Source organism: Natrix helvetica, assembly GCF_964273705.1.
Source record: "Natrix helvetica genome assembly, chromosome: 2".
Lineage (NCBI taxonomy): Eukaryota > Metazoa > Chordata > Lepidosauria > Squamata > Natricidae > Natrix > Natrix helvetica.
The window spans coordinates 28,095,069-28,121,814 of NC_138552.1; the positions used below are offsets into that span (position 1 = coordinate 28,095,069).

At 45.0% G+C, this 26,746-nt stretch overlaps 1 protein-coding gene across 5 annotated transcripts in view; it reads left to right on the forward strand.

The window, feature by feature from the left end:
* Window positions 1-26,746, forward strand: part of MAP3K1 (mitogen-activated protein kinase kinase kinase 1) — a 77,815-nt gene that overhangs the window by 9,721 nt on the left and 41,348 nt on the right. The window contains exon 1 of one of the 5 annotated variants that reach the window (XM_081944160.1): window positions 24,505-24,566. The exons of the other annotated variants lie outside the window; for them this stretch is intronic. Within the exon in view, the coding sequence (XP_081800286.1) occupies window positions 24,523-24,566 (44 nt within the window). The 5' untranslated portion in view covers window positions 24,505-24,522. Of the gene's footprint in view, window positions 1-24,504; window positions 24,567-26,746 lie in introns of those variants that run through there. 5 annotated transcript variants of the gene reach the window in all.

Here is a 26,746-nt window from a genome sequence, read left to right on the forward strand (position 1 = left end):
GGGATTAGATTCCAGAATCTAGAAAACTGGACATTTGTACTTTAGCACCTCATTTATCAATGTTAAAGTAAGGGCTTTGGTTGCTATGATCCTCTTCCTGCCTCTTGACAAAGAGAAGTTGTTATTTATTTTATTGATAAGGAACATACACAATTTACAAATTTCTATACTTAGATGATTCCGTTATAGATCTGATCGAGCACTGGTATGTACCTGGTGGTGATGAAAGCAGTGAACCAAATGTCCTTTTTTGTTTTTATTGAATCTACAAGTAATAGCCCTGTGATCTGAAGACCTTTTGTTTATATTAAGCCTTCCTTTTGGCAAAAGGGCACTTGAAAGTTAGTAGGAAATCAACTCCCAGTCAGAGTTCAAACATAGTGCAGTGGTAATCAAATAAAATCTTTATTTCTGGAATAGATCAGCATAGTTGTAATGGTATGTTCACAGCCTGAGAGAGATTTTACTTTGGACATCTGGACATTTGCCTTTTACCAGTCAAGTGAACAGCCTTTTTACCACTTCATGCAGAGGCTGTGGTCAAGAGGCTAAGTTCTCATTTTAACAGATTGGGACATAAAATGGCATTTGAAAGTGAAAACCATTTAGTTCTTGAAATTTCTATAATCTCTTTCCTTTTCAACAAATCTTGTTAAAGAAGCATTTGTGAGAATTTTGCTATTGGGTGTTAGCTTGACATCTTGTCACAGATAGAAACATGAATGCATTTGTTCCTCTGGTGGCTGATCTTTGTTGGAATCTGGATGGAAAGAATATGCACATCTTGGTAAACTTCAGTTTCAGAGACTATAGCAGGGGTGTCCAAACTTGGGAACTTTAAGACTTGTGGACTTCAACTCCCAGAATTCCCCAGCCAGCATGGCTGGCTGGGGAATTCTGGGAGTTGAAGTCCACAAGTCTTAAAGTTCCCAAGTTTGGACACCTCTGGACTATAGTATCTATCTGAATTGCCTGGATAGGTTGGGATTTGGGAACCTTGGGTGGTTCTGTTGCTGTCTGAGCAGTGGATTCCAGTCGATAGTTATGGGATAAGAGCAATCAAATCTTTATAGTTTATTTTTCTGCAGCATGCTGTCTATTCAAGTGGCTCTGGGCATATGGAGGATCACAGGAATCAGTCCTTTTCACTCTGTCATTTAACTAAAACAAGTAGTCCACCAATGATATGCAGTTACATATTGCCACTGGAGGCTGGGCTAAAGATACTGAGGAAGTCTTAGGTGTAAGATTGTGGATGGGGAGAAACAAGCTGGAAGTGTAGTGTATCTGTAAACAGCTTGGCTAATTGAAATGTCAGTTTTGGTAGTTACTATAATAAGGATCACACATTCCACAAAGAAACAAGCCTTCTCAGTCACTTGGCAGTAATTTCTAGCTTGACTTTAAGCAGCCTCCAAACAAAAGAGACCCAATATCATAGCTGTCCCTCCCTCCATTGGTAATAGTGGGTTACTAACATACTTATTGAAGCCTTTGGAAGTCTAAAAAATTATTTTAAAAAAGTGAAGTTCCACTCTTCTGCTGTGAGATTCTTAATCTGTTGTAAGAAGACTTATTTTCTTACAGCTTTTTACCACTTATTTCCTACATTGCTTAAAAAGCTTATTGTATTAATGAGTTGTCTATAATTATTTTGGGGATCTTGGTAGTTTCAACAATTGCTGTTGACAGTTACTGTATAGCACGGGTGTCAAACTTGACGTGCCCCATTGCCATCACATGACATATCACGACGTTTTTCCCCTTCACGGAGCTGAGGTGGTTGTGACCTGTGTGTGACGCATCCGGCCCATGGCCCACTGCTGTATAAGGTTCATACAGTAGTTCCCCAAACAATCATGGATCTGTACACATTTGAAAATAATCATTTGCAAAAGGCTCAGCGATATAAATGACCATGTTATAAATAAGCCTTTGGCTTTGCTCATTTTTCTGGCTGATTTGAATTTACAAGTCATTTCCATTCATTTAAAATTTAATTGATCACTTGATAATTTTATTAATTCCAAATATTAAAAATATCAACATTAGGCTGTTTGATATGCTTTCTGTGTCGAGCCCAGAAGCCTTGCAGTGTTAGAGATAATTTGAATAGGTACAAGGAGACCAGTAGGGCAAGATTTCCTTTAGATGCTTGTGGATACAGTGATCCATTGACACCAGAAATGTGAGATTAAATTTCTGAATACTTTTCACAATAAGAAAAGTTATTTGTTTGTTTGTATCCCACCTTTATTATCTTACTCATATTTGTCCCACAACAACCCTCTGAGGTAGGTTGGGCTGAGTGTATGTGACTGGCCCAAAGTCATCCAGCTAGCTTAATCTTTCACTCAACTTTAAAAAAAAATTTTTTTTTACATTATTTGAAACTGCCAATAATATAAGAGGAGGCTAAAATTTGTGACCAAATAAGCCCCATGTTCTCTGTTGATTGTTATAGTGTTACCTCATAAATCCCTGTTGTGCTTAAGAACATGGATGCTAAGACTCACTAAAATGGGCAGGCTATTCAATTTTGATAGAGGATGGTAGAGGTTAAATGTGCAACTCTCTCTAATGCTTCTGTATCTAATCCTGTAAGAAGGCATGCAAGTAACACTTCATGCCTGCACAACTCCTAATAGCAAGAAGAAAAGTAGTCACGAGTGGTAGTCATTGCACAATATAACTCTCTAGCTGTAAGAACTTGTCTTCTAGAAACAGCTGGTACTTGCCATAAGCCATATTTTAGAGATTAGTGGATTTTTTTGCCAGAAGCTACTTCCATTCAGACTGTTGTTGCTTCTGTTGTTTGTTCTTTTTTATGGGTACAGATAGGTAGAGTATGTTCTTGGCAGAAAGGCTAATTTTATAAAATGTTTCTCCTTCTTACTCACTTGTTGTTCAGTAAACAAGATTAACAAGATTGCAAGGAGGGAATGAATGCACATAAGAATAAGAACCAGATGTCATATATTTATGTGTGAACTATCTTGTATGAATATAGTATTTGTATGTATTAGGAAGATTTTTGGTGCAGCATTAGCAAATATGGTGGACTCTAACAACCTAAAGCTGAACAGTGATAGAAGAAGGTAGGTTGGTTTCTGAAATACCAATTCTTCAAAGATTTTCCTCAAATTTCTGTGATAATATCAGTTGGAATCTGATGTACTGAAGCAAAAAAACCCCTTTCCAAATTCCATTTAAACAGCATTTTGAAAATGGAACTTGATTTTAATTTATACACTACTCATCTTTTAAAAATACTATCATGGATCTGTTAGTGTATAACCATACAGAGGATTTCATCTCTGTTTATGTTGTGAATGTGCTTAATAATTTAAGATCCATGATTTGAAACATGTAATATTGAGGTATTGTGCCTTTTTATTTCCTTAGTATTACTAGAATGCTGCTTGAAATACATTCTTTGGGGTGAAATAGCAATGAACTTACTGCTGAAGCAAGTGTGTACACTGGTAATTTGATGGTAATTTAACAGTATCATCACTGCATCTCCACTGTTGCCTTCAGTATATGGCTACTGTGTCATCAAAACATTTGGTAATTATTATTTATTTAGCGTATGAGGAGAACATGACAGAAGAGAAGTAAACGTATCCACACAAGCCACATAATTATATACAAAACTTCTACGGAAGAATGGCAGTGGCCTCATACTAACTGTACGTCTAATTCAGCTATCCAGGTTATTGCTGCTGACGTTGCTTCATGTAGATCTTCTGTCTAGGGAACCAGAGAACATATGTCATGGCAATCTTGCACAATATTTAATTATTTACATATCAGCACTATAGTTGCAACAAGGGGAATCTTTCCATTTCCACTGATACAGGGCAGAGGCACTTCTTCCAGTATTATATCCATTTCTGTTCAATTTTGTCCAGATAAGAGTGAGTCAAGTCAAAACCAGGTGGCTTGGTAGAGAGAAATCACTAATGGTCAGGCCACAAGAAGGTAGCTTGGACCATTTGTCTCTCCAGACATTTTGGCGGTTAAACTGGGTAGAGGTTAAGTGAATAACTGTTTCCCATGCTGGCCTATGGGATTTTACTCTTATGATGGACTGTGCATTGTTCTGCTGAGTGGGGAGGGCCTTGTTCAGTGTCTTTGTCCATAGCTGAAAGAGAGCTTGTTGTCTTTTAATATGGGGGAATATGATATTGTTAAGTATTGGTAAGTGCACAGGAGGGGGATGCAATGTGCCAGAGATGATATACCTTGTCCGGTGGAATTGGACATTGACCATTTGAGTGTGGGCCATGGCACAAGAATTCAGCTGTGGAATAAACCAAAGCCAAGGCTGTTGTTTGTAGGGTGTTAGCATCAGCACCAGGATGTTCCATCCAGTCGGTTCAGTAAATTGTTGAGGCTTTTCAATATTTTAATACTAAATACCTGTTTTTTCCAGGTATTGTCAGAAGGTTAGTGATTTGTCCAGTGTTACCCCCAGGTACTTCGGAGAGTTATTACATTGTAAACATAGTACCTTCACTGAAGGCTGGTAATTTGCATACCTGTTGCTGAGGTGAAATGTGGCTACATCTGTTTTTGTTATGTTTGTTTGGAGGCACCATTTTTTGAAGTAGTCATTCAGCTTCTGGAGATCTTGAGAAAGGATTTCCTCTTTGTCACTGAAGTTGGGTCTTTGAACTGTGAGATTGATACCTTTGTGGAGATTCTCAGTCATCCTGGTTATGGTTGTCCCAAAGGTGCTTTTTCAAAAGGCAATTGAACTTTATTTTTACTTGAAGACGTTTCACTACTCATCCAAGAAGCTTCTTCATTCTCCTTTGGGTAGATTGATATCATTGGCAAAAATAAATTTCCAAGAAATGATTTCAGGCAGTTCATGGCTGTACAAGTTTAAAAGAGCAAATGATAGGACTGACCCTTGGGGTAGTCCATTATTCAATTTGTGATATGTACTTCTTTTGAATTCCGTGAAAACTTGAAATAACCTGTTACTCAACATATAAATCCAATCCACTGTTATATGACAAGGTATAACTTTGATTAGTTTGAGAAGTCCTTCTCTAGAGATAGTATTGTAGGCTGCTGAAACATTTTTTATTTTCTTTTGGAATTCGTTCTCCAGGTAGGAAGTTAGTGCAAGGACTTGGTCCCTACAGTCACATTTGGGGCAAAATCCAGCTTGTTCTACTTGGTTGACAGATTCTACTGATAGACTATTCTACTTAACACAAGTCTTTCTAAAAGTTTGTAGGTGAGACAGAGCAGAGTCATTGGCCTATAAGTTTGGGGAAGGTTTGGATACTTTCCTGGTTTCAAAATTCCTATAATTTTGGTCTTCTTAAATATAGGAGGCAGCTATCCTGAGTATAGTATGGAACTAAAAAAGGAGGCAAGCCAATGTTTAGTTGCTGGATCACACAGTTCTTTAGAAGTTCTAGGTATATGCCATCAGATCCTGCAGCTTTACCATTTTGCAAAGAATCCAGCACCCTCTGGATTATACGTCTGGTGTAAATGTGCATGAGTGTAAAGCATGTTTTGGACGATTATGCTTCAACAGTCTTAAGTTCAGATTTAATTTGTCTGGGGAATTTCTTACATCTTGTAGTAGAGACTAGATGGTTAGCTATGGATTCCACACTGAAGGTAGAATGTTTTCTCGATGGTGTGGATGATAAGTCCAATTTTCAGAGAGGGGAACAGGCTTTCCTGCTTGAGTGAGTAAAATTTAGATTTTCTAGAGTCCTGGACCATTTCTTTTTTTCTGGCTCTGTACAGGAACTTCAGCAATTTGGTTGCTTTCTCCAGATTACCATCCTGTTCAAACTTGGCACACAAACAACTTGCCTCACTCCATCTAGGAAGGTAATCTTTATGGTAGACTCGGAATGTTTCTTTTAGCCACAGATTTAATTAAGTCAACAAACCTGTAGTAGTTCTTTAGGGACTGCTTTGATCCATCTGATATTAGCATCAGTGTATTTGACATAAGTATTCCATTCTGTTTTCTGGAAGTTCCAATGAGATTTAGGAGTCGATCTAATTACTGGGATTTGGTATTCTTTAGATTATAGGCCTGTGTTGACTGAGTGGAAAATTGTTCAAAACCTGTCTCTGGATTTGAGATGATGATTTTACTACTCCAGAGAAAACAAAACAAAGGTCTGGACTATAATCCTATTGCCAATGAGCAGAATGAATGTGCTGCTATCTTTAGCATCATAAATAAGAATACGCTTTTTTTTTACTTCCACCCAATTGAATAATCTACTCCCATTCTCATCACATTGGCTATAACCCCAAGATGTGTGGTGGCTATTGAAATCACCAGGGATTATACTATCTCCCACAGGCGTGGATAAGACAGATTCTGGTCAACTGTCCATTGGAGGCTTGTAAACATTCATGATGGTAATATTCTATATTCTATAATTCTATGGACATAGATAGAATTAACTGTCAATCTCATCCTTGACATAGATTGCAATTCTCTATTATGGTTGTGCAATGTTGTTATTATTTTATATCCAAAGATTTTAGCCCTAATTGTCAGTTGTAGATGGTCCTCCGGGTGTTTTTTCCTTTTGGCTCTATTGATGCCTACAATGTTACGGTAGCAGAAGTCTGTGTGTGTATAGGGGTATAGGTAGCCCTCGACTTACAACAGTTTATTTAATGGCTCTTCAAAGTTACAACTTTGTTACAAAAAGTGGTTTATGACTGTTTTTCACGCTTACGACCATTGCAGCATCCCCATCATCAAGTGATCAAAATTCAGATGCTTGACAATTGGTTCATATTCATGATGGTTGCAGTGTCCAGGGAACAGCTTTTTTGACTTCTGACAAGCAAAGTCAGTGAGGAAACTACATTCACTTTACAACCATGTTACTAATTTAACAACTGCAGTGATTCACTTAACAACCGTGGCAAGGAAGTCGTAAAATGGGGCAAAACTCACCAACATTAATGTCTCACTGAGCAACATAAACTTTTGGGCTCAGTTGTGGTTGTAACTCGAGGACAACCTGTATTTGGTTTTATGCACTTCCGTTTGTCGTGGCCACGAGGCCCAAGAGGGCAGTATGGCTGCATCTGGTGGCTTTATCCATTTAGCACCACCCAGGGAGCACGTGTAGCTTAAGGAATGGTACGGATGTTAGTAACTATTGCTTCTCTGTTGCTCCCCATATTGTTGCCTTCACTATGTGGCTAATGTGTCATCAGAACAGTTAGTAATTAAGATTAAGTGGATAAGAATGTGAAGTTCCATGATAAAATGGTCTGCAAAATTCTGGAATGCTCTGTGCCTTCCTCATACCATGTCAAAACTCCTCTAGACAAAAGCACCTTAAATTATTTCTAATGGTACAGCTAGTCCTTAATTTATACTGCAGAACTTCCATCACTAAACAATGTAGTCATTAAGTAAATTGCACCTGATTTTATAACCATTTTTTTTTGGCCACGGTCATTAAGGGAATTCTGCTTCCCCCATTGATTTTGCTTGATAGAAGCTGGCTGGATTGGTTGCAAATGGTGATCGCATGATCCTGGGACACTGCAACCATTATAAATATATTCTGCTTTACAAGCACCCGAATCCTTTTTGCGTGATCATGAGAATGTTGCGATGTTCATAATTGCGAGGATCAGTTGTAAGTTACTTTTTCCAGAACTGTCAGAATTTTGAACAAATGGTCGTAAATTGAAAACTACTAGTATTGACAGGAGTTTCAGCATGCTCCAAAATCTTAACACAGATTCTCCCCCCCCCCCCCAGCTCACTGAAATGTTGCATGTGGAGCCAGTTTGGTCTAGTGATTAAAACATCAGGCTAGAAACCAAGAAATTACCAGTTGTGGTCCCTCCATAAGGCATCAAAGAAAAGAGGCTTGACTTTGGGCCAGTCATTCTCTCTCAGCCCAACTCACTTCACAGGGTTGTTATTGTGGACAAAATAGGAGGAGGAATGCATATTGGGAATGTTTGCACCTTGAGTTATTTATAAAAATAATAAAGATGGAATACAAATAAATAATATATTGTGCTTATTTCTGAAGTACTATTGTGCTTCTCTGCTGTCAGTTGCAAGACAAACCTGAAAGTCTATTATTCAAGCATCAGTGGCCATTTTGTTTGATTGGATTTCATTTATTTAAAAGCACATCATGTTCAGTAAGAAAAACTAGGAAAAATCTATTGTATGTAAAGCTAGTATAATCCCATATATTAAGTGGATTTCCCCCCCCCCCCTCTAACCTGAATTGGAAGGAAGGTTATGCATCTTTAGTGATTACAATAAAGACATTGTTAAAGCATATATCTGTCTATAATAAATGAATCGGTCCGGCATCCTAATTCTACCCTTATTTAAAGCCATTATGTTATGCATTGCAGTTATTCAAAGAGCTGATTATAATTTGGAAATCTTAAAGCAGGAAATGAATAACTTTTGGGTGTTTGAGCTGTTAACTTTCTGAAGCACACTGAATTAGTTGTGCTTCCACATTAAAAAAATGGGCTATGTTGGATCCTTGTTTATGTGTTCTTAATGAAGAATATTAAACATATGAATTTCTTGGATTGTTTTTCCCTTTTAATTTTCTAGATTGTGAAAATTCAGTAAGAAAAGAATCCTTCTAAATGATCACTGCATTACATTGGAGATCACTCTTTATAGTCTTGTTTCTTGTTAAATAATTAGGTGATGACAAAATCACAGTTTTGGAGTGCAATTTTATTTCTAGGTTTATTAAGTTAATTACTCCCCCATCCAAAGATAAGCTTAATTTAATGCAAATTGATACTCTAGAGCAGTGGTGGCGACCCTTTTTTGGCTCGCGTGCCGAAAGCGGGGGGAGCACAGGGGAGTCATGCGCAGGCGTGGCATACCCATAATGCAATGTGCACGACCCCAGTGCACATGCACGCATGAGCAGTGCTCCCCCCCCATTTTTGGCATGCTTTTTTCGCCCTCCCCAGGCTGAAGAGGCTTTATAGGAACCTGGGGAAGGCAAAAACAGCCTCCCCCGCCCCCCGGAGGCCCTCCGCAGTCTTCAGGAGCTTCCTTGAAGCCTCCGGAGCGCACAAAACAGGCCCTACGGACAAACCGGAAGTTCAGGAACGGACTTCCGGTTTGCTCTTAGGGCCAGTTTTAGCCTTCAGAGACCTTCAGGAGGCTTCCCTGAAGGTCCAGAGGATGAAAAATGGCCCTATGGACAAACCGGAAGTCACTTCCGGTTTGCTTGTAGGGTCATTTTTTGCCCTCCGGAGCCTTCAGGGAAGCCTCTGGAAGGCCCCTGAAAGCTCTAGAGTGCTAAAACCAGCCCTACGAGCAAACTGAAAGTCTGTTTCTGAACTTCCGGTTTGCCATAGGGCCGTTTTTTTGTGCTCCGGAGGTTCAGGGAAGCTCCTGAAGCTTCCGGGGGGGAGGATGTTTTCACCCTCCCCAGGCTCCTATAAAGCCTCTGGAGCCTGGGGAGGGCAAAAAATGGCCTCAAAAGAAGGCTGAAGACAGCTGGCCAGCTCCCGCATGTGCACTGGCCAGCTGACAGGGCAATGCCTCGCGTGCCTTGACAAATGGCACCGTGTGCCACAGGTTCACTCTAGGGTCTTCAAGTATCGTATAAGTAAAAAGTTATTCTCTTGTAAAGGTCTTCATTTGGGGCAGAGAACCTTTTATGGGCTGTACAGTATTATGGGATGTCATATTCAAATAGTTCAGGTGTAAAATAAAACTATGTTTGATCCAATTTACATTTACTTTATTCTTCTAGCATCTTTCTAGCATAGGAAGCATAGAAAGCTGGTGAGCCTTTTTCTAGCTTTCCAAACAATCGTGAGATCTGGTGCCATTCTTGCCATCCTTCAAAAGGTTCCTTCTCCTTCTGTAAGTGAGTAGCTATGTTCCTTTTGGAGAGTAGTGGCTTTCTCCTTGCAATCTTGACAAGCACACTATTATTGTTCAATGCTTTTGTGATGGTAGGCTTGTGAACAAGGACATTCACCATTGCAGGAGAGGCCTTTAGTTTCTTAGGCATTGCCCTGGGATTCTTTGTGACGTCCTGGAATATTACATGTCTTGCTCTTGGTTGTGGGACCTTGTTGCTTAGTTGACCACTCTGTGGGACAGTAGCAGTGGTGCTGAATTGTTTCTCTTTGTCTTTCTCTTTGCCTCTCTGGGGCAGTCCATACTCATTGGCAATAGTTTTGTAATTTTACCATCCTGGTGAGTATCAACTTTTGTTTTTCAAAGGTTTTCGGAAATCTCCTTTGTTCCTACTGTAGCACACTTCTTGTGTTCAGAAAATCAGACTTGGATAGTGAATGCCCAAAATTCTATTCTTTATTTAAGGCAATACTTCTCACACTCACCCCTAATTATCATCCTATTAATTGAAACATCTGAGTCTAATTTCCCTGATCCGATAATCCAAGAAATTCTTGCCACAAACAAGTAGTCATGTGACTGTGGGTGGGTGTATATTTTATGATAGCCGGAAGTACTTTACAGGCCATAAAGCACCCTTTCTGAGAAACTTATAACTCCATTGTTAAATGAGCAATCGTAAATTGATAGCTACCTATGTAAGTTTTAAATGGCATTGGCAATGTGCCTTGAATGCAGCCTTCTCCGGTGTAGCTTTATGTAGTGCCAAACTCAGTAGTGGGTTTCAAAAAATTTTTAGAACCTCTTCTGTAGGTGTGGCCTGCTTTGTGGGAGTGGCATGCCAGCCATGTGACCAGGTGGGAGTGGCTTGCCAGCCCTGTGGCTGAGTGGGAGTGGCTTGGCAGTCATGTGACTGAGTGGGCGTGGCCAACTTATAAAATGTGGTGGAACTCACTTAACAACGCTCTTGCTTAGCAACCAAAATGTTGGCTCAGAAACTCTGGCATTTGAAGCACGCAAGTCTTAAAGCTGTCAAGTTACAAGACCCTTGCACCCTTAACCCTTTAGAAAAAAAAACCCCAGGGGTGTTCAAACTTGGCAGCTTTAAGACTTGTGGACTTCAACTCCCAGAATTCCTCCTCTCGCTCTTCATCTTGATGATGTGCGGACGGACGGGGGGAGGGAGCTGGAACCGGTTCTAAACAGCATTGTAGATTTGTCTTCTATAGAAGAGGTTAGAACTGGCAGGAACCCACCCCTGGCCAAACTGCAAAGTAGAATGAGTAGTTCTTGTATTATTTTCTCTGTAGGTATATTTATGTTTGCAAGATCCAGCTATTTGTGAGTTTATGTTTTGATCAGGGAGGCAGTGTTCAGGGAGTAGAACTTAAATATTGTGCCTGACGCTACTACATTTGCAACATACCTTTAATAAACAATGGTAGGAAAAATAAGTGAGTTCAGGAATTGGCAATTTGTTTTTAGGTTGCTAAATGAAATATTTAGCAAACTGTTAAAAAAGAACTCATGCTTTATTAATATTATTAAGGCTTGCCACAAAAGTAAAAAATAACAAAAAAAAGCTTCTTCCAACATGTTAAAAACAAGAAAAAGGTTAAGGAAACAATTGGTCCATTGGTTGGGAAAAAGTGGCAAGAAGGTGACAAGCAACAGGGAGAAAGCAGAACTATTTAACTCATGTTTTGCATCTGTCTTTACACAAAGGGATAAAACAGTCCAACCTATCAAAAACAGCACCACAAAAATCAGATTAGGAACACAAATTGAAATAGGGAAGAAAATGGTAAGTGAGCACCTGTCTACCCTAGATGAGTTCAAATCACCAGGACCGGACAGATTACACCCCAGGGTTCTGAAGGAACTGGCAGATGAGAGCTCAGAACCACTGAACTATATCTTTCAGAGATCCTGGAGCACTGGGGAACTACCAGAGGACTGGAAAAGAGCTGATGTGGTTCCCATCTTCAAAAAAGGAAAAAAAAATAGATCCAGGAAACTATAGACCTATCAGCCTGACCTCAATACCAGGAAATATTCTGGAAAAGATAAACAAGCAACAAATTAGCAAACACCTAGAAGTAAACAAAGTAATAGCCAAAAGCCGACATGGGTTTGTCAAAAACAGATCATGCCTAACAGATCATGCCTAATAAAACAGATCATGCCTAACAGATCATGCCTAATAACTAATCTTATTGCATTCTTTGACAAAGTAACAAAATTAGAGGAATGCCGTCAATATAGTTTACTTGGACTTCAGTAAGGCATTTGATAAAGTAGACCATCACCTACTACTAGATAAAGTAGAAGAATGTGGGTTAGACAGCATCACCACCAGATGGATTCGTAACTGGATGACCAACCGCACTCAACGTGTAGTCCTCAATGGAACTGCATCTACATGGAGGGAAGTATGCAGGGGAGTACCCCAAGGTTCTGTTTTAGGCCCAGTACTCTTCAACATCTTCATCAATGATTTGGATGAGGGAATAAATGGGGAACTCATCAAATTTGTAGTTGACACCAAGCTGGCAGGAATAGCCAACATTCCAGAAGACAAGCTTAAGATACAGAAGGATCTTGACAAACTTGAACATTGGGCACTCTCTAATAAAATGAAATTCAATGGTGAAAAGAGTAAGGTTCTACATTTAGGCAAGAAAAACGAAATGCACAGGTACAGTATAGGTGGTACCTTGCTTAACAGTAATAACTGTGAGAGGGATCTTGGAGTCCTAGTGGGCAACCATTTAAATATGAGCCAGCAGTGTGCAGCAGCTGCCAAAAAAGCCAACACAGTTCTAGGCTACATAAACAAAGGGATAGAATCAAGATCACGTGAAGTGTTAATACCACTTTATAATGCCTTGGTAAGGCCACACTTGGAATACTGCCTTCAATTTTGGTCGCCACGATGTAGAAAATATGTGGAGACTCTAGAAAGAGTGCAGAGAAGAGCAACAAAGCTGATTAGGGGACTGGAGACAAAAACATAGGAAGAACGGTTGCAGGAACTGGATATGTCTAGTTTAATAGAAAGAAGGACTAGGGGAGACATGATCGAAGTGATGTCCCGGTGTGTGGAAGCCGTACGGGTCTGGATGGATGGCAACCGACTCAAGCTCAACCCCTCCAAGACAGAGTGGCTGTGGGTCCCGGCCCCCCGGTTCAACCAGTTAACTCCATCTCTGGCCATCGGGGGCGTGCAACTTGCCCTGGTGGAGCAGGCGTGCAATTTGGGCGTCCTCCTTGATGTCCGGCTGTCCATGGATGACCATGTGACGGCCGTGGCAAGGGGGGCGTTCCACCAGGTTCGCCTGGTGTGCTAATTGCGCCCCCTATTGGACCGGGATGCCTTGCGCACAGTCACTCATGCGCTGGTGACGTCTCGCCTGGACTACTGTAACGCTCTCTACATGGGGCTTCCCTTGAAATGCACTCGTAGACTACAGTTGGTCCAGAACGCGGCCGCGCGGGTAATTATGGGGAGTACAAGGTACTCCCATGTGACACCTTTCCTGCGCGAGCTGCACTGGCTCCCTGTGGTCTACCGGGTGCGTTTCAAGGTCTTGATAACGATCTTTAAAGCGCTCCATGGCTCAGGACCTAGCTACTTGCGGGATCGTATCCTGCCCCATACATCCCTGCGACCAATTCGCTCGCACAGAGAGGGACTCCTCCAGGTGCCGTCCACCAGACAATGTCGGGGGGCGGCGTCTAGGAGTAGAGCCTTCTCTGTTGTGGGCCCAGCCCTGTGGAATGACCTTCCCCCGGATATTAGGACTACCTCTGACCTCCACGCCTTCCGGATTAAGCTCAAGACCCACCTATTTCAAGTAGCTGGCCTGGCTCAATCATAGTTCGTTCACACTGCTCCTGACGGGTTTTTTAATTTTGTGACTCTGGGAATTTTATTAGGGGATTTTAAATTGTGTTTTAACTGTTTTTATTCATCTTCCTTCCTCCTCTATGTATATGTATTCGTTTATTTTGTTTGTGCATTTTCCATATTGTTCCTATGTGTTTTGTTGTACGCCGCCCCGAGTCCTTCTGGAGAGGGTGCGGCTTAGAAATAAATTTTATTATTATTATTATTATTATTATTATTATTATTATTATTATTATTATTATTATTATTATTATTATTATTATTATTATTATTATTATTATTATTATTATTATAGCAGTGTTCCAATATCTCAGGGGTTGCCACAAAGAAGAGGGAGTCAAACTATTCTCCAAGGCACCTGAGGGTAGAACAAGAAGCAATGGGTGGAAACTAATCAAGGAGAGAAGCAACTTAGAACTGAGAAGAAATTTCCTGACAGTTAGAACAATTAATCAGTAGAACAGCTTGCCTCCAGAAGTTGTGAATGCCCCAACACTGGAAGTCTTTAAGAAGATGTTGGATAGCCATTTGTCTGGAACGGTATAGGGTTTCCTGCCTAGGCAGGGGATTGGACTAGAAGACCTCTATGGTCCCTTCCAACTCTGCTATTGTATTGTATTGCATTTATTCATGTGAACACATTCCTAAAGGAAAGCTCTCTTTTACAAACTTTGCTCTAGATCAGTGTTTCTCAAACTTGGCGACTTTAAGTCCTGTGGACTTCAACTCCCAGAATCCCCCAGCCAGCATAGCTGGCTGGGGAATTCTGGGAGTTGAAGTCCACAGGACTTAAAGTCGCCAAGTTTGAGAAACACTGCTCTAGATTGTTAACATTTCTAGAGGAGTAACCATATCATAGATAGCAAAATCAGCCAGGAACCTTGTGGCATTTAAAAAACCTTCACCCCTTCTCTCAGAATGCTTGGACTCTCAATTGTTTCTTTTAACTATTTTTTTCTTATTTTAAAGAGCAGGCTTGGTGAGATTTCTTTCTTTTGTTTTTTTACCTTCTTCGCTCTTCCTAGTCTCTCCAGTATCCTGGGCTCGCCCAGGTGCCACGAGGATACAGGCAGCTGTCAGCGGAGGCGCATGGGTTGGAGTTCCGATGCCCAGCAATCCCCGCTGCGATCGGTCTCCCCACTGTGGTCTTCATTGCTTCCTACCACGCTCAATTAGAGGAGCCGGCGGCTGGGGCGGAGCCTCAGGGAATCGCAAACTGAGTTCCGGTGGCCATTTTGAGGAGGTGGGAAATGACAGCCACCATTTTGGTTGCTCATTTTGCCGCGCGAATCTCCACAGCTGCCTGGTCGTCTGGCTCTCTGCAGGTCGCGCTCAGAGCTCTCCTGTCTGCCCCTCTGGCGGGTCTGCCTCTCTTTGTGACTTGTGATTTGACAATAGCAGCAGAGGAGATTTCGTTGGCCATCCTGAGTCATACTCCTATACAATCGTCCTGCGTGGGTGCTGGGAGCTGCTGATGCTCGCACTGAAGATTCTTTGACCCGATTTCACCACATCTTGCTCTTGCTGCCCTCAGTGCCTCTCATTCAGAGCACTACGGCCCAGTCCTTCACAGCTGTGAAGGTGGTGAGTGGAGGCTTTCCCTGCCTTGATCAATTACTCCTGAAAAACATCAGTCATGGTAGACCGGGCCCCTGGGGATCCAGCACAGCCAGCTCCTCCACCAGCTGGACCTGTTCCAGGCAAGCTGGCAAAGCAGCCCGGGAGGCCATTAAAGGGAGCAAGCCCCATTCCAGGCAGGGGCAGAAGCAGGGCTCAGGCCTAGACGGGGATGCCATCCGTTGCCTTCACCCAAGGCCCAGCCTAGTCAGGGGCACCCTGCATCTGATAATGAGGAGGAAAGGCACGAGTTTTCCCTATGCTTCCCTCACCATGGCAAATTCTCCAGGCCCCCCGATGGCCGACCAGGCCAACCTCTTTGCATGCCCTTTGGAGCCAGAGGAGGCGTTAGCGCTGTGGGTCCCCTAGCACCCCAACAGCCGATCGTTCAGCCGAGATGCAGGAAGTCGTTGCCAGCGCCATTTCCCAAGGGATAGCAATAGGCATGCAGCAGCAGGCCAAATGCCAGCGCAGGTCCCACCCTAACCCGTTCCAGGGTGCCCCTCAGGACCAATGGCCTTCTTCTCCACATTGGCCAGTGAGGATTCGGTCTGGGAGAAGAACATCCTTCCTGACCCGGAACCTGAATTTTTGGGCCCGAGAATGACAAACCTGCGTTTACTGGTTTGTTTAAGCAAGCCCACTTGATTATTTTAAATAAGGCTAAGGCCTCGACCCATTTGGGTTCTTCTCCCCCAGATCAGACGGCTCCAGATCCCATGGACCTTAGTGAGGGTCTCTTTGAGGAACCAGTTCAGGCACAGGAAATTGTTCCTGTTCTGAAATTGTTCCTCAACATTGTGCAGAAGCAATGGGCACAACCAGGCACCTTTGTCACCCCTAGTGGTAGCGACAGGAAGTTATACACGGTGAATGCGAGTCTGGAGGACTTGCTGAAGTTGCTTCCCGTGGACGCGCCTGCGGACGCGCTCACCTCTTCCTCGGTCCTTCTCCCTGACCTCCTGGAGGGGCTCAAAGCAGAGGACAAAAGAGCAGAAAAAGCCTGCCATAAGACCCATCAGGTTGCCGCTTGGGTGGTTAAGACGTCGTCTGCTTCTGCGTCCTTCCTCTCCAGGGCCTCTCTCCTGTGGTTGAGGCAGCTGCTTGCCAAACTCCCAGCTGGGGATACCAAATTGAGGCAGGATGTCAACAAGAACATTGCGGCGACAGAGTACACGGCTGACGCCACCCTGAACGCCGCTAAGTTAGCGTCTAGGGCCCTAGCCTCCAACGTCAACTGTTTCATGCCTAGTGAGAACGGATCCCATCAGATCAGTGGGTCCTCCAAACAATTTGCATAGGTCTGACCTTAAAGTTCCTATCCCCTCCTCCTCGCCATTTCATTCGGTGCCCTACCCCCTTTTGTCCGGTCAAGAAGGCTCTCATGTAACAGGAGATCCTTCATCTCAGGGACATCAGGGTCATAGAACTGGTTCCACCCAGTCAGGAAGGGACAGGGTTTTATTCCATACTCTTCCTTGTCCCAAAGAACTCAGGTGGGTGGAAGGGAATACTAGATTTTAAAAAGCTAAACCATCACATAACATACAAAAGATTCAAGATGCAGTCCCTCCAATCAATCCTGGGCTGCATCAGGCCAGGAGATCTTCTAACATAAATAGATCTCAAAAAGGCATATCTTCACGTCCCCATTTACAAGGCTCACGGCAGGTTCCTGAAGTTTTTTTATGCAAGCAGCCACTACCAGTACAGGGCCCTGCCGTTCAGCCTGTCATTGGTCCCAAGGACATTTACGAAGATCCTTGAGCGGTAGCAGCCTTCCTCAGATCTCGTCCAATGCAGCTTCAATGCTATGTGGACGACATTCTCATCCAGTCATCATCCCACCAACAGGCGGAACAAGACCTGCAGTACACAATGAAATTCCTCCAGGACCCCGGGTTCTCGGTCAATCTAGAAAAAAGTAATCTAGAGCCAACCACCAGGCTGTAGCACCTTGGTGCCATCATTGACACTGTGAGCTGCTGGGTCTCAATCAATCAATCAATCAAATTTTATTTGATTAGCCGCAACCCTCTCCCGAAGGACTCGGGGCGGCGTACAGTCAAAAAGATAAAATACACATAGGACACACATACATACGAAAAAACAAGGACAATTACATTTGTGCATGGAGGAGAGTAGACCTGCAAGTGAAAGACAATAAACACAGCTAAAAACACAGTTAAAAGACAGTTTAAAATCCCCTAAATAAAATTGCTGAATTAAAAACCCCTCAGGAGCGTAACGAAGTTATGGTTGGGCCAGGCCAGATATTTGAAAAAGGTGGGTCTTGAGCTTAACACGGAAGGAGCGGAGGTCTGTAGTGGTCCTAATATCCGGGGGGAGGTCATTCCACAGGGCTGGGCCCGCCACAGAGAAGGCTCTGCTCCTAGGCGCCGCCCCATGACATTGTCTAGTGGACGGCACCTGGAGAAGTCCCTCTCTGTGCGAGCGAATAGGTCGTAGGGATGTATGGGGCAGAATACGGTCCCGGAGGTAACTAGGTCCTGAGCCATGGAGCGCTTTAAAGATCGTAATCAAAACCTTGAAACGCACTCGATAGACCACAGGAAGCCAGTGCAGCTCGCGCAGGTGTGGTGTCACGTGGGAGTACCTGGTGCTCCCCATAATCACCCGCGCGGCCGCATTCTGGACCAACTGTAGTCTCCGAGTGCATTTCAAGGGAAGCCCCATGTAGAGAGCGTTACAGTAGTCCAGGCGAGACGTCACCAGCGCATGGGTGACTGTGCGTAGAGCGTCCCGGTCCAATAGGGGGCGCAATTGGCGCACCAGGCGAACCTGATGGAACGCCCCCCTGGCCACAGCTGTCACATGTTCATCCATGGACAGCTTGGCATCCAGGAGGACGCCCAAATTGCGCGCCCGCTCCACGGGGGCAAGTTGAATGCCCCCAATGGCCAGAGATGGAATTATCTGGTTGAACCGGGGAGCCGGGACCCACAGCCACTCCGTCTTGGAAGGGTTGAGCCTGAGTCGGTTGTCATCCATCCAGACCCGTACGGCTTCCACACACCGGGACATCACTTCGACGGCCTCGTTGGGGTGGTTCGGGGTGGAAATGTACAGCTGAGTATCATCAGCGTACAGGTGGTATCCCACCCCAAAACCACGGATGATCTCACCCAGCGGCTTCATGTATGTGTTGAACAGGAGTGGCGAGAGGACCGACCCCTGTGGCACCCCACAGATGAGGGGGCTTAGGGTCGACCTCTGCTCTCCTGCCAACACACGTTGCGTCCTGCCGGAGAGGTAGGAGCCGAACCACCGCAAGACGGTGCCCCGGATCCCCAACCCCTCCAGTCGGTGCAACAGGATACCATGGTCGATGGTATCAAAAGCCGCCGAGAGGTCTAATAGGACCAGGATAGAGGAACAGCCCCTATCTCTGGCCCTCCAGAGATCGTCTACCAACGCGACCAAGGCCGTCTCAGTGCTGTGCCCAGGGCGAAAGCCGGACTGGCGCGGGTCTAGATAATCATTCTCCTCCAGATGTCGTGGAAACTGAGAAGCCACCACACTCTCCACAACCTTCGCCAAAAAGGGAAGGTTGGAGACAGGACGATAATTGACCAGCTCCATAGGGTCCAGGGAAGGCTTCTTGAGCAAGGGTCTCACCACCGCCTCTTTCAAGGCGGCCGGGAGAGACCCCTCACCCAACGAAGCGTTCACTAGGTCCAGGAGCCAGTCGCGTGTAACCTCCCAGGATGCCAGTACAAGCCAGGAGGGACACGGGTCCAACAAACATGTGGTAGGTCGCAGTCGCCCACGCAATCTGTCCAAATCCTCGATGACAACCAAGTCAAACTCCTCCCAAAAAGGTTTCTCAAGACTCGCCACTGGCGTCTCGACTGGGCCACTGAAGGGGACCCAATCCTTCCGGATTTGAGCGACTTTATCCTGCAGGTATTTCCCAAACTCCTCTGCCCTGCCCTGTAAAGGGGCCTCCCGTGGCCTCTGAAACAGAAGGGAGCGGGACACCCGAAACAGGGCGGCAGGGCGGTTCTCTGCGGATGCAATGAGAGCGGCACAATATTGACGTTTGGCCGTTCTCAATGCCACTAGGTACGTCCTTAAATGGGCTCGTACCTGTGCTCGGTCAAGTTCGGTTCGGGAGGATCTCCAACGACTCTCTAGGCATCTCTTGCGGCGCTTCATCACCCTTAGCTCCTCGGTAAACCAAGGGGCCAGGGTGGATCGTTGCCGCCGGAGAGGCCGCAAAGGCGCCACCCGGTTCAAGGCCCCGGTAGTCGCATTATTCCACGCGGTCACCAGGTCCTCTACCCGGGGGCGGGTCAGGGCTGCAGGAGGTGGCCCAAGCTCCGTCTGGAACCTGTCTGGTTCCATCAAGCGCCTGGGGCGGAACCATCTAGTGTTCTCCGGTTCCGCCTCCCCGCGGCGAGGAGTAGCACCAGGGAAGTCAAGACGGAGGAGTGAGTGATCTGACCATGACAGAGGAGTGATGGTTAAATTCACTCCTCCCAGATCACTCAACCACTGGCGAGAGACAAAGACAAGGTCCAAGGTGTGACCTCCCTCGTGTGTCGGGCCCTGAATCATTTGAGTCAGGTCCATGGCTATCATGGAAGCCATGAACTCCCGAGCCCCCTCTGATGCTTCTCCCACCGACGGCAGGTTAAAATCCCCCATCACTAAAAGTTTGGGGGTCTCAACCGCCACCGATGAGATCAGCTCGAGGAGCTCAGGCAGGGTCGCTGATGTATGGCGGGGAGCCAGGTATACTATCAGCAAGCCCATCTGCCTCCTAGGGCCCCATTTCACAACCAGGGATTCACATCCGGACGTCTGTAGCACAGTGGACTCCCTCGGCTCTAAATCCTCCCGGATGATCACTGCTACCCCACCGCCCCTTCCCCGGGCCCGGGGCTGGTGAAATGCTTGGTAACCTGGTGGGCACATTTCCACGAGGGGTAACCCTCCCTCGTGGCCCAACCAGGTTTCCGTTATTCCCGCGAGGTCCGGCTCCCCCTCCAAAATCAGATCGTGAATGAGGGGGGCCTTATTGACAACGGACCTCGCATTGCATAACAACAGCCTCAGGCCCTGGGCCTGCAGATCCTGACCACCTAGAACGCGGGGGTTGGTACAAGCGACCGGGTGTAACCAGCACCCACGGTCTCCCAACCGACTACGGGTTGTTAGTCTGTCCTCGCATCTGCCCCTCCCTACGACTGTTGGAATCACGAAGCCCTGTATGGGAATGATATCCTCTCCCCCCTCCTCCTCTCTGCTCCTTCTGCTCAAGACCTCGCCTGGTGACCTGGCTCCGTCATCGCTCCTGATCTGGCCCACCCCCCCCCAACCCCTAAACCCCTAAAAGAATTTAAAAAACATTTCACTAAAAACCCCCTAAGTCTCCGCTTCCTCCACCTCTCGGGATTAAGAAATCCGTCATCAAGGTGGGCCCTAGAAAGGGCGGAGGGCCACACCTGCGAGAGGGGTGATTCCCGCAGTAGGATAAGGTCTAGCCTGGAATACATATGCTGTTAAAAAGTTCATTAGGGCCTAGGCTCTGTGCTGCAGATGGTATGATCGTATGCCATAGTCCAGTAAAATTGTAACAGCCGGGTATCAGTATAAAAAGTCATCCAGTCCAAGATGAGGGGGGTGGTAATGATGATAATAAGATGGTCAAGTGCCGGTCGCTAAGTGGGGGCTAGTAGGTGGTCAGTGGTGGATGGCGAGGGGTAGATGGATTTTGCTTGATAATGGGGAGGGGCAGATGGTCAGTCAGATGAAAATAGGGCGGTAAAAACCTCCAGGCGCGCACGGATGAAAAGCAGGGGCAGCTGTTAGTCCAAAAGTCAGCGGGGGGGGGGGAATAAACGGAACAGTCAAGGAGGTGGCTGGCAGGGGAAGAAGCTCTCCTGCCAAGTCTGATGATAAACCTCCTGCCAGTTCCCAACAAGCCTGCCAGTTCCAGCAAGCCTCCCCCCCCCCCGGCCTCCAGGCGGCCTCCTGAAACGCTGCCCTTCTCCTACCGGCCTTCGGCATTCAAGTCTTGCCTAGGCCTGCATCCATGTTCTAAACACTCCAGCCATTTCAAGCCCCAACGCCGCTCCTACCGGCCTCCAGTCCTTCCTGCTCCAGTCCTGTCCAATCCAATCAACCTCCAGTCCTCCCAACTCGACCTCCAGCATCTCCCACATCTCTCCAGTCTGCTGTAGGCCAGGGGGATTTGGCGTTCGGCTTTTCGGCTCGCTCCAAGCCACAAGCCTCCAAAGCGACAATAACACCCCCCCGCACGCTCCGGATGCCGTTTCTCCGCCTTTTGCCATTCTCCCGAGCTCCTCCGTACCTCTCCGCTCCCAGAACGGCAAATTCAACTCCTCCAACTCAAACGGCATTCCTGGGCGGCGTCTCTCCTCGGCAGCTCCCCAGTCCGTTCTCCGAGCTGTTTCCAGATCTTCACACCACCCTGGGAGACCCCCCTTGGGTCATAGAAAAACCCAGGGTGACTGTTTATTGGACACCTGGCCCCCATGGTGTAAAAGGGGGGCCGGCAGCACCCCTGCTCCCTTAAAAAAGCTCACGGGTCTAAGGAGCTCTCAGGCAGACCGCCATTGCTCCAGGAAGCTCCTCCTACATGGAGCGGATAGTGAGCATCAGGGACTAGGTTCAACAGGTACAGTTGTTTCCTTGAGCCACGATTGTGCAATTATCCCAGCTGTTAGGCAAAATGATATCTTGCCTGTCCATCGTGCCTTGGGCGAGGCTCCATTCCCGGCGGCTCCAGTGGCATCTCTTACCTTACCAATGGGACAACAAGAGCAATTCTCCAGCATTGATCCTGGTCTCTCCTCAGGTGTGTCAATCCTTCAAGTAATGGCTGTCCCCCTCCCTGGCGAAGGGCACCTTCTTCAAGGAGCTGGACTGTATTACCATCATGACGGATGCCAGCCTCTTTGGCTGGGGAGCCCACCTACACAACCAAATCGTGCAAGGCAGGTGGTCGACTGCCGAGGCAACACACACACCATCAATTTGCTGGAGTTGAGGGCGGTGGGACTCGCCCTTATTACTTCCACAACAGCATCCATTGGTGTCATGTGATGGTTCTTATGGACAATGTAGCGACAAAGGCGCACATAAACCGCCAGGGGGGCACGCAATCCAGATCCCTGATGGCGGAGGCCGAATGCCTGGGACGGTGGGCAGAAAGACACCTTTGCTTGATTCAGACAGAGCACATATCTGGGGTAAACAACATCCAAGTGGATTGGCTGAGCAGGGCCACGGTTGACCACTCGAAGTGGCACCTGCATCCAGACCTGTTCCACCAACTGTCTCAGAGGTTCGGCCGGCCGCTAGTCGACCTATTTGCTACCCCAGAGAACACATACCTTCCCAGGTTCTTTGTCAGGTTTCATACCCCGCAAGCCGAGGGACTCGACGCTCTTCACTGTCCGTGGCCATTGGGATTCCTATATGCGTTGCCTCTTCTCCCCAGGGTGATTCGGAAGATCCTGTCGGAGGGAGCGGAGGTCCTGCTCATGACACCTTTCTGGCCCAGAAGAACCTGGTTCACTGACCTGGTGAGTCTCTCCGTCAACCCACCTTGGCGGATTCCCCAACACGCGGTCTCTCTCAGCCAGGAGGCGCTTCAACATCCAGAGTCCCAGTGGCTACAACTAGCTGTCTGACACTTGAGAGGGACCTCCTGATTAGGGGCAGACTCTCCACCAAGGTCATTCACACCATTCAGGCATCCAAACAGCCTTCCACGACCAGGATATATGACGCCACCTGGAGGTCTTTCGACAACTGATGCACAGTTCATGGTGTGATGGCAACCTTGGCTACCGTTCCACAAATATTGGACTATTTGCAAGACGGGCTGGACCAGGGCCTTGCGCCTAACACACTCAGGCGTGAGTGGCTACCTTGTCCATAATTCTAGCCCCTGAAGAGCATTTGTCTCTTGGTCATCATCCCATCATCCGTAGTTTCCTGTGGGGCGCAACCAACCTGAGACCTCCGGCTGTCTACAGATACCCGTCATGGGATCTCAGTGTCGTGTTACAGGCCCTGATTGCCTGCCATTTGAGCCACTATGGTCCGTCAGTCTTAAGCATTTGATGTTTAAGACCGCTTTCTTGATTGCCATCACTTCTGTGTGGCATATTTCGGAGTTGGCAGCCCTGTCGGTTCGGCAGGACTTGTGTCTGATACAAGTGGACAGCGTAGTTCTCTGACTGGACCCGGCATTTATTCCAAAGATTTACTCCTGGTTCCACCGGGCCCAGGTGGTCATCCTCCTGGATTTTTGCTGCATCCCAAACATCCTAAAGAGAAAAGATGGCACTTTGTGCTCAATGTTCGTAGGACGCTCCGTAAGTACATCAAGCACATGGCTGTGTTCCGGCTTCCGAATTATTCTTCGTATCTTTTCAACTGGCATCCCAAGGCCTCAAAGTTTCCTCTCCTACCATCGGGTGTTGGCTACGGGCATGCATTACCTTCACCCACATTATCCAGTCCAAACCGGTGCCACGCCATATCACCACACATTCTACAAGTTGCGCCACCACCACGGCGGCCTGGGCAACCCAGGCACCAATAGAGGAGATTTGCAGGGTGGCAACTTGGACTTCTTGTCTCTGTTTGTTCAGAACTACAAATTGGACAATTTTGCTTCTGTGGAGGGGGCATTTGGGAGACGAGTCCTTCAGGGCATTTATACCAGCAGAGAGATCCTGGACTTGACAGTTACTTGCCCTAGTGACATTTAGCTTGGGTATATCCCACACTTGGACTGTCCAAGCAGCGCCCCAGAAAATGACCATTGGCTTATCTGAAGGGTCATTTTCTGGGCGCTGCAAAGGAGAGTCCAACCCTACCCTGGGGTCTGTCTCCACTATTCGTTGCAGACTTTTCAGACTGGATATATGGACATAGTTGTAGACTTGTTTTGGATTTATCATATGGACTTTGTTCCTTGACTTCTTAGCGTGCAGCAGTTCCACGCCTTCATTGAAAAAAACTGGAGACTGGTCAGCACCAGAGGCGTAGCTAAAAGTTTCAATTCAGTCCTGGGCAGATTGGCTGTATTTAACCCATGCTTGGACTCTCCTTCGCAGCACCCAGAAAAGGACCCTTCAGGTAAGCCAATGGTCACTCTAGTTTGAAATGAAGACTTGGGTAAGTGATTCCATTTCTAATTGATGGTCAATTAGTTAGCTAAGTTAGTTAGTGCTTCAGAGCAAAATTGGAAGGATAAGGTGAACTCAGTGAAGTAAGGTGAAAAGAGCTAGAAGTTATTGTCAACCAAACGGAACATTTTTTTAACATTTTTGTTTGAAGGAAACCACAAGCCATGAATGTTGCCTCAGGAAATTCAGAACTGCTACTGTAAAAATAGTGAAAACAACCATTTTGCCCTCTTTTGGAGAGAGGAAATGAAATCTCATGACTTGCAGTTCATTTCAAGCAAAGGTGCTTAAAACTGCTTCACTTTGGTATGAAAATGAAGTACTGTACTTTTGGCCAATATAAGTAATGTGTTGTGTTTTGTGGAAGAGTGATTTCGTGTGTATTTAATCCTGTATGTATATATGGTAATCTATGTGTGGAAAATATGTATCGCATCTCATGTACCGCTGGAGCTCAAAACATTATTTACTTCTGGACTACATTTACTTTTTCTGATAATATAAATATAATATATTAAGTGCTACATTTTTGGGAATAGTATTTAATAAGACACAATTGAAAGTAATACTTCAGATTCAAGCAGCAGGTTAAACGTTGAAAATATTACTACCCTTTTAGAATTGGCATGATATGGCTGTTACAGGAACATAATATTTTATTTATTGAAGACTGCCTTTCAGGGAGATATTTATATCTTAGGTAGAGCTTGAATCAGGATATGGCTTAAATCTGGCAGGAATTACCTTGGGGAAATAACTGCTTCTTGATTTACCACTTGTTTTAGCAGCTGCTTCATGAGACACTTTTTTGTTTATTTTTGATTTTTAATAAAATCAAATGCTATGGCTTAGATTTATCTCAAACAATAACTCCATGGAAAACTAAACTTAACTCAATTTTTAATTGAAATTTCATTTTTTGTAATCTACAATCTATGCAGAGAATTATAGCAGTTAAATTAGGGAAGTAAGTCTTTGAACAATTGTTGACAAATATAATGACAGTTAATAAGAAACCACTGTCTAATCATTGTTAGTTTAAATATAGTCTATGCAAATCATTGTTGTATGTAGGCAATGTTTATGTTTTCTAACAATCTAACAAAGTAGCCAAAATCTCATGCATAATAGCTAAAGAAAAAAGGAGAGAAATGACTCAAGCTTCTAGATGGGCAGGGTTTCTGAAAATCAGTAGTTTCTGAGTTATCTAAAATAAGAATGACCATCTGTTGCATGGTCTTTCTCCAGATGGTGAGTTTCGAAACAGAAGACTGATAGATATCAAAGTTGGAATTTTTATTCTATTTGAATAGAATGCTGCCTTGTTTTCTTTATATAAAAAAGGCTTGTCAGCTTTATTCAGCTTTTGCTGATTAAAATCAATTTGGGTTGACATAAAGTAAGTTCACAATTAATCCCAGCATGCCTATCAACACCTCTCTAATGCTGCAAAGCTTAAAGACTTTTAAAACAAGACCATGTCAAGCCAGATGTTGAGTTCAGATTTGCCAGTTCATCATTGAACCTTGAAATGAAACCAGATTCAAAGCAGAAAAATTGATGTATCTAGAAAGCTTACAGGATAAAATAATGAAGCTTTGAAGCCAACTTAAAATTAAATATGTGTAGTACATAATATGTAAAGATAAGGATTATCCTCTATTGATCTTTACAACCTTCTTAAGTGAGGCCAACACCTCATATGGTATCAGAAAATTCTAGAATTTGTGGACTATAGGAGGATCCTCAATGATCTAGAGAGGGTTTTAAAACAAGAACAATTGATGAATTCTGTACTGTGTACATTTTTTGAGGTTTAAATTGGAAAGTAGGGAGTCACTAACATTGAGAACCATGGAAAAGTATTCAGACATAAACTACACATCTGCTGGTGAAAACAGATTCTCAAGATGAGCATATCCCCCCCCAAAAAAAACAACCCTCGTAACTGCATTCTGTGGTTCTGTTTGTATTTTCCTGAATATCTTTCCTCAAATGTTTCTCTTCTTTTTCTGAATAGTGGACTTCTTATGAAAAACAGAAAAGATAGTCAATGTATCCACTATAATTATCTATAGTGACTAATAGGCGGCTTTCAGGGTGGAAGTGGGATGCTTTATGAGCCTTCAA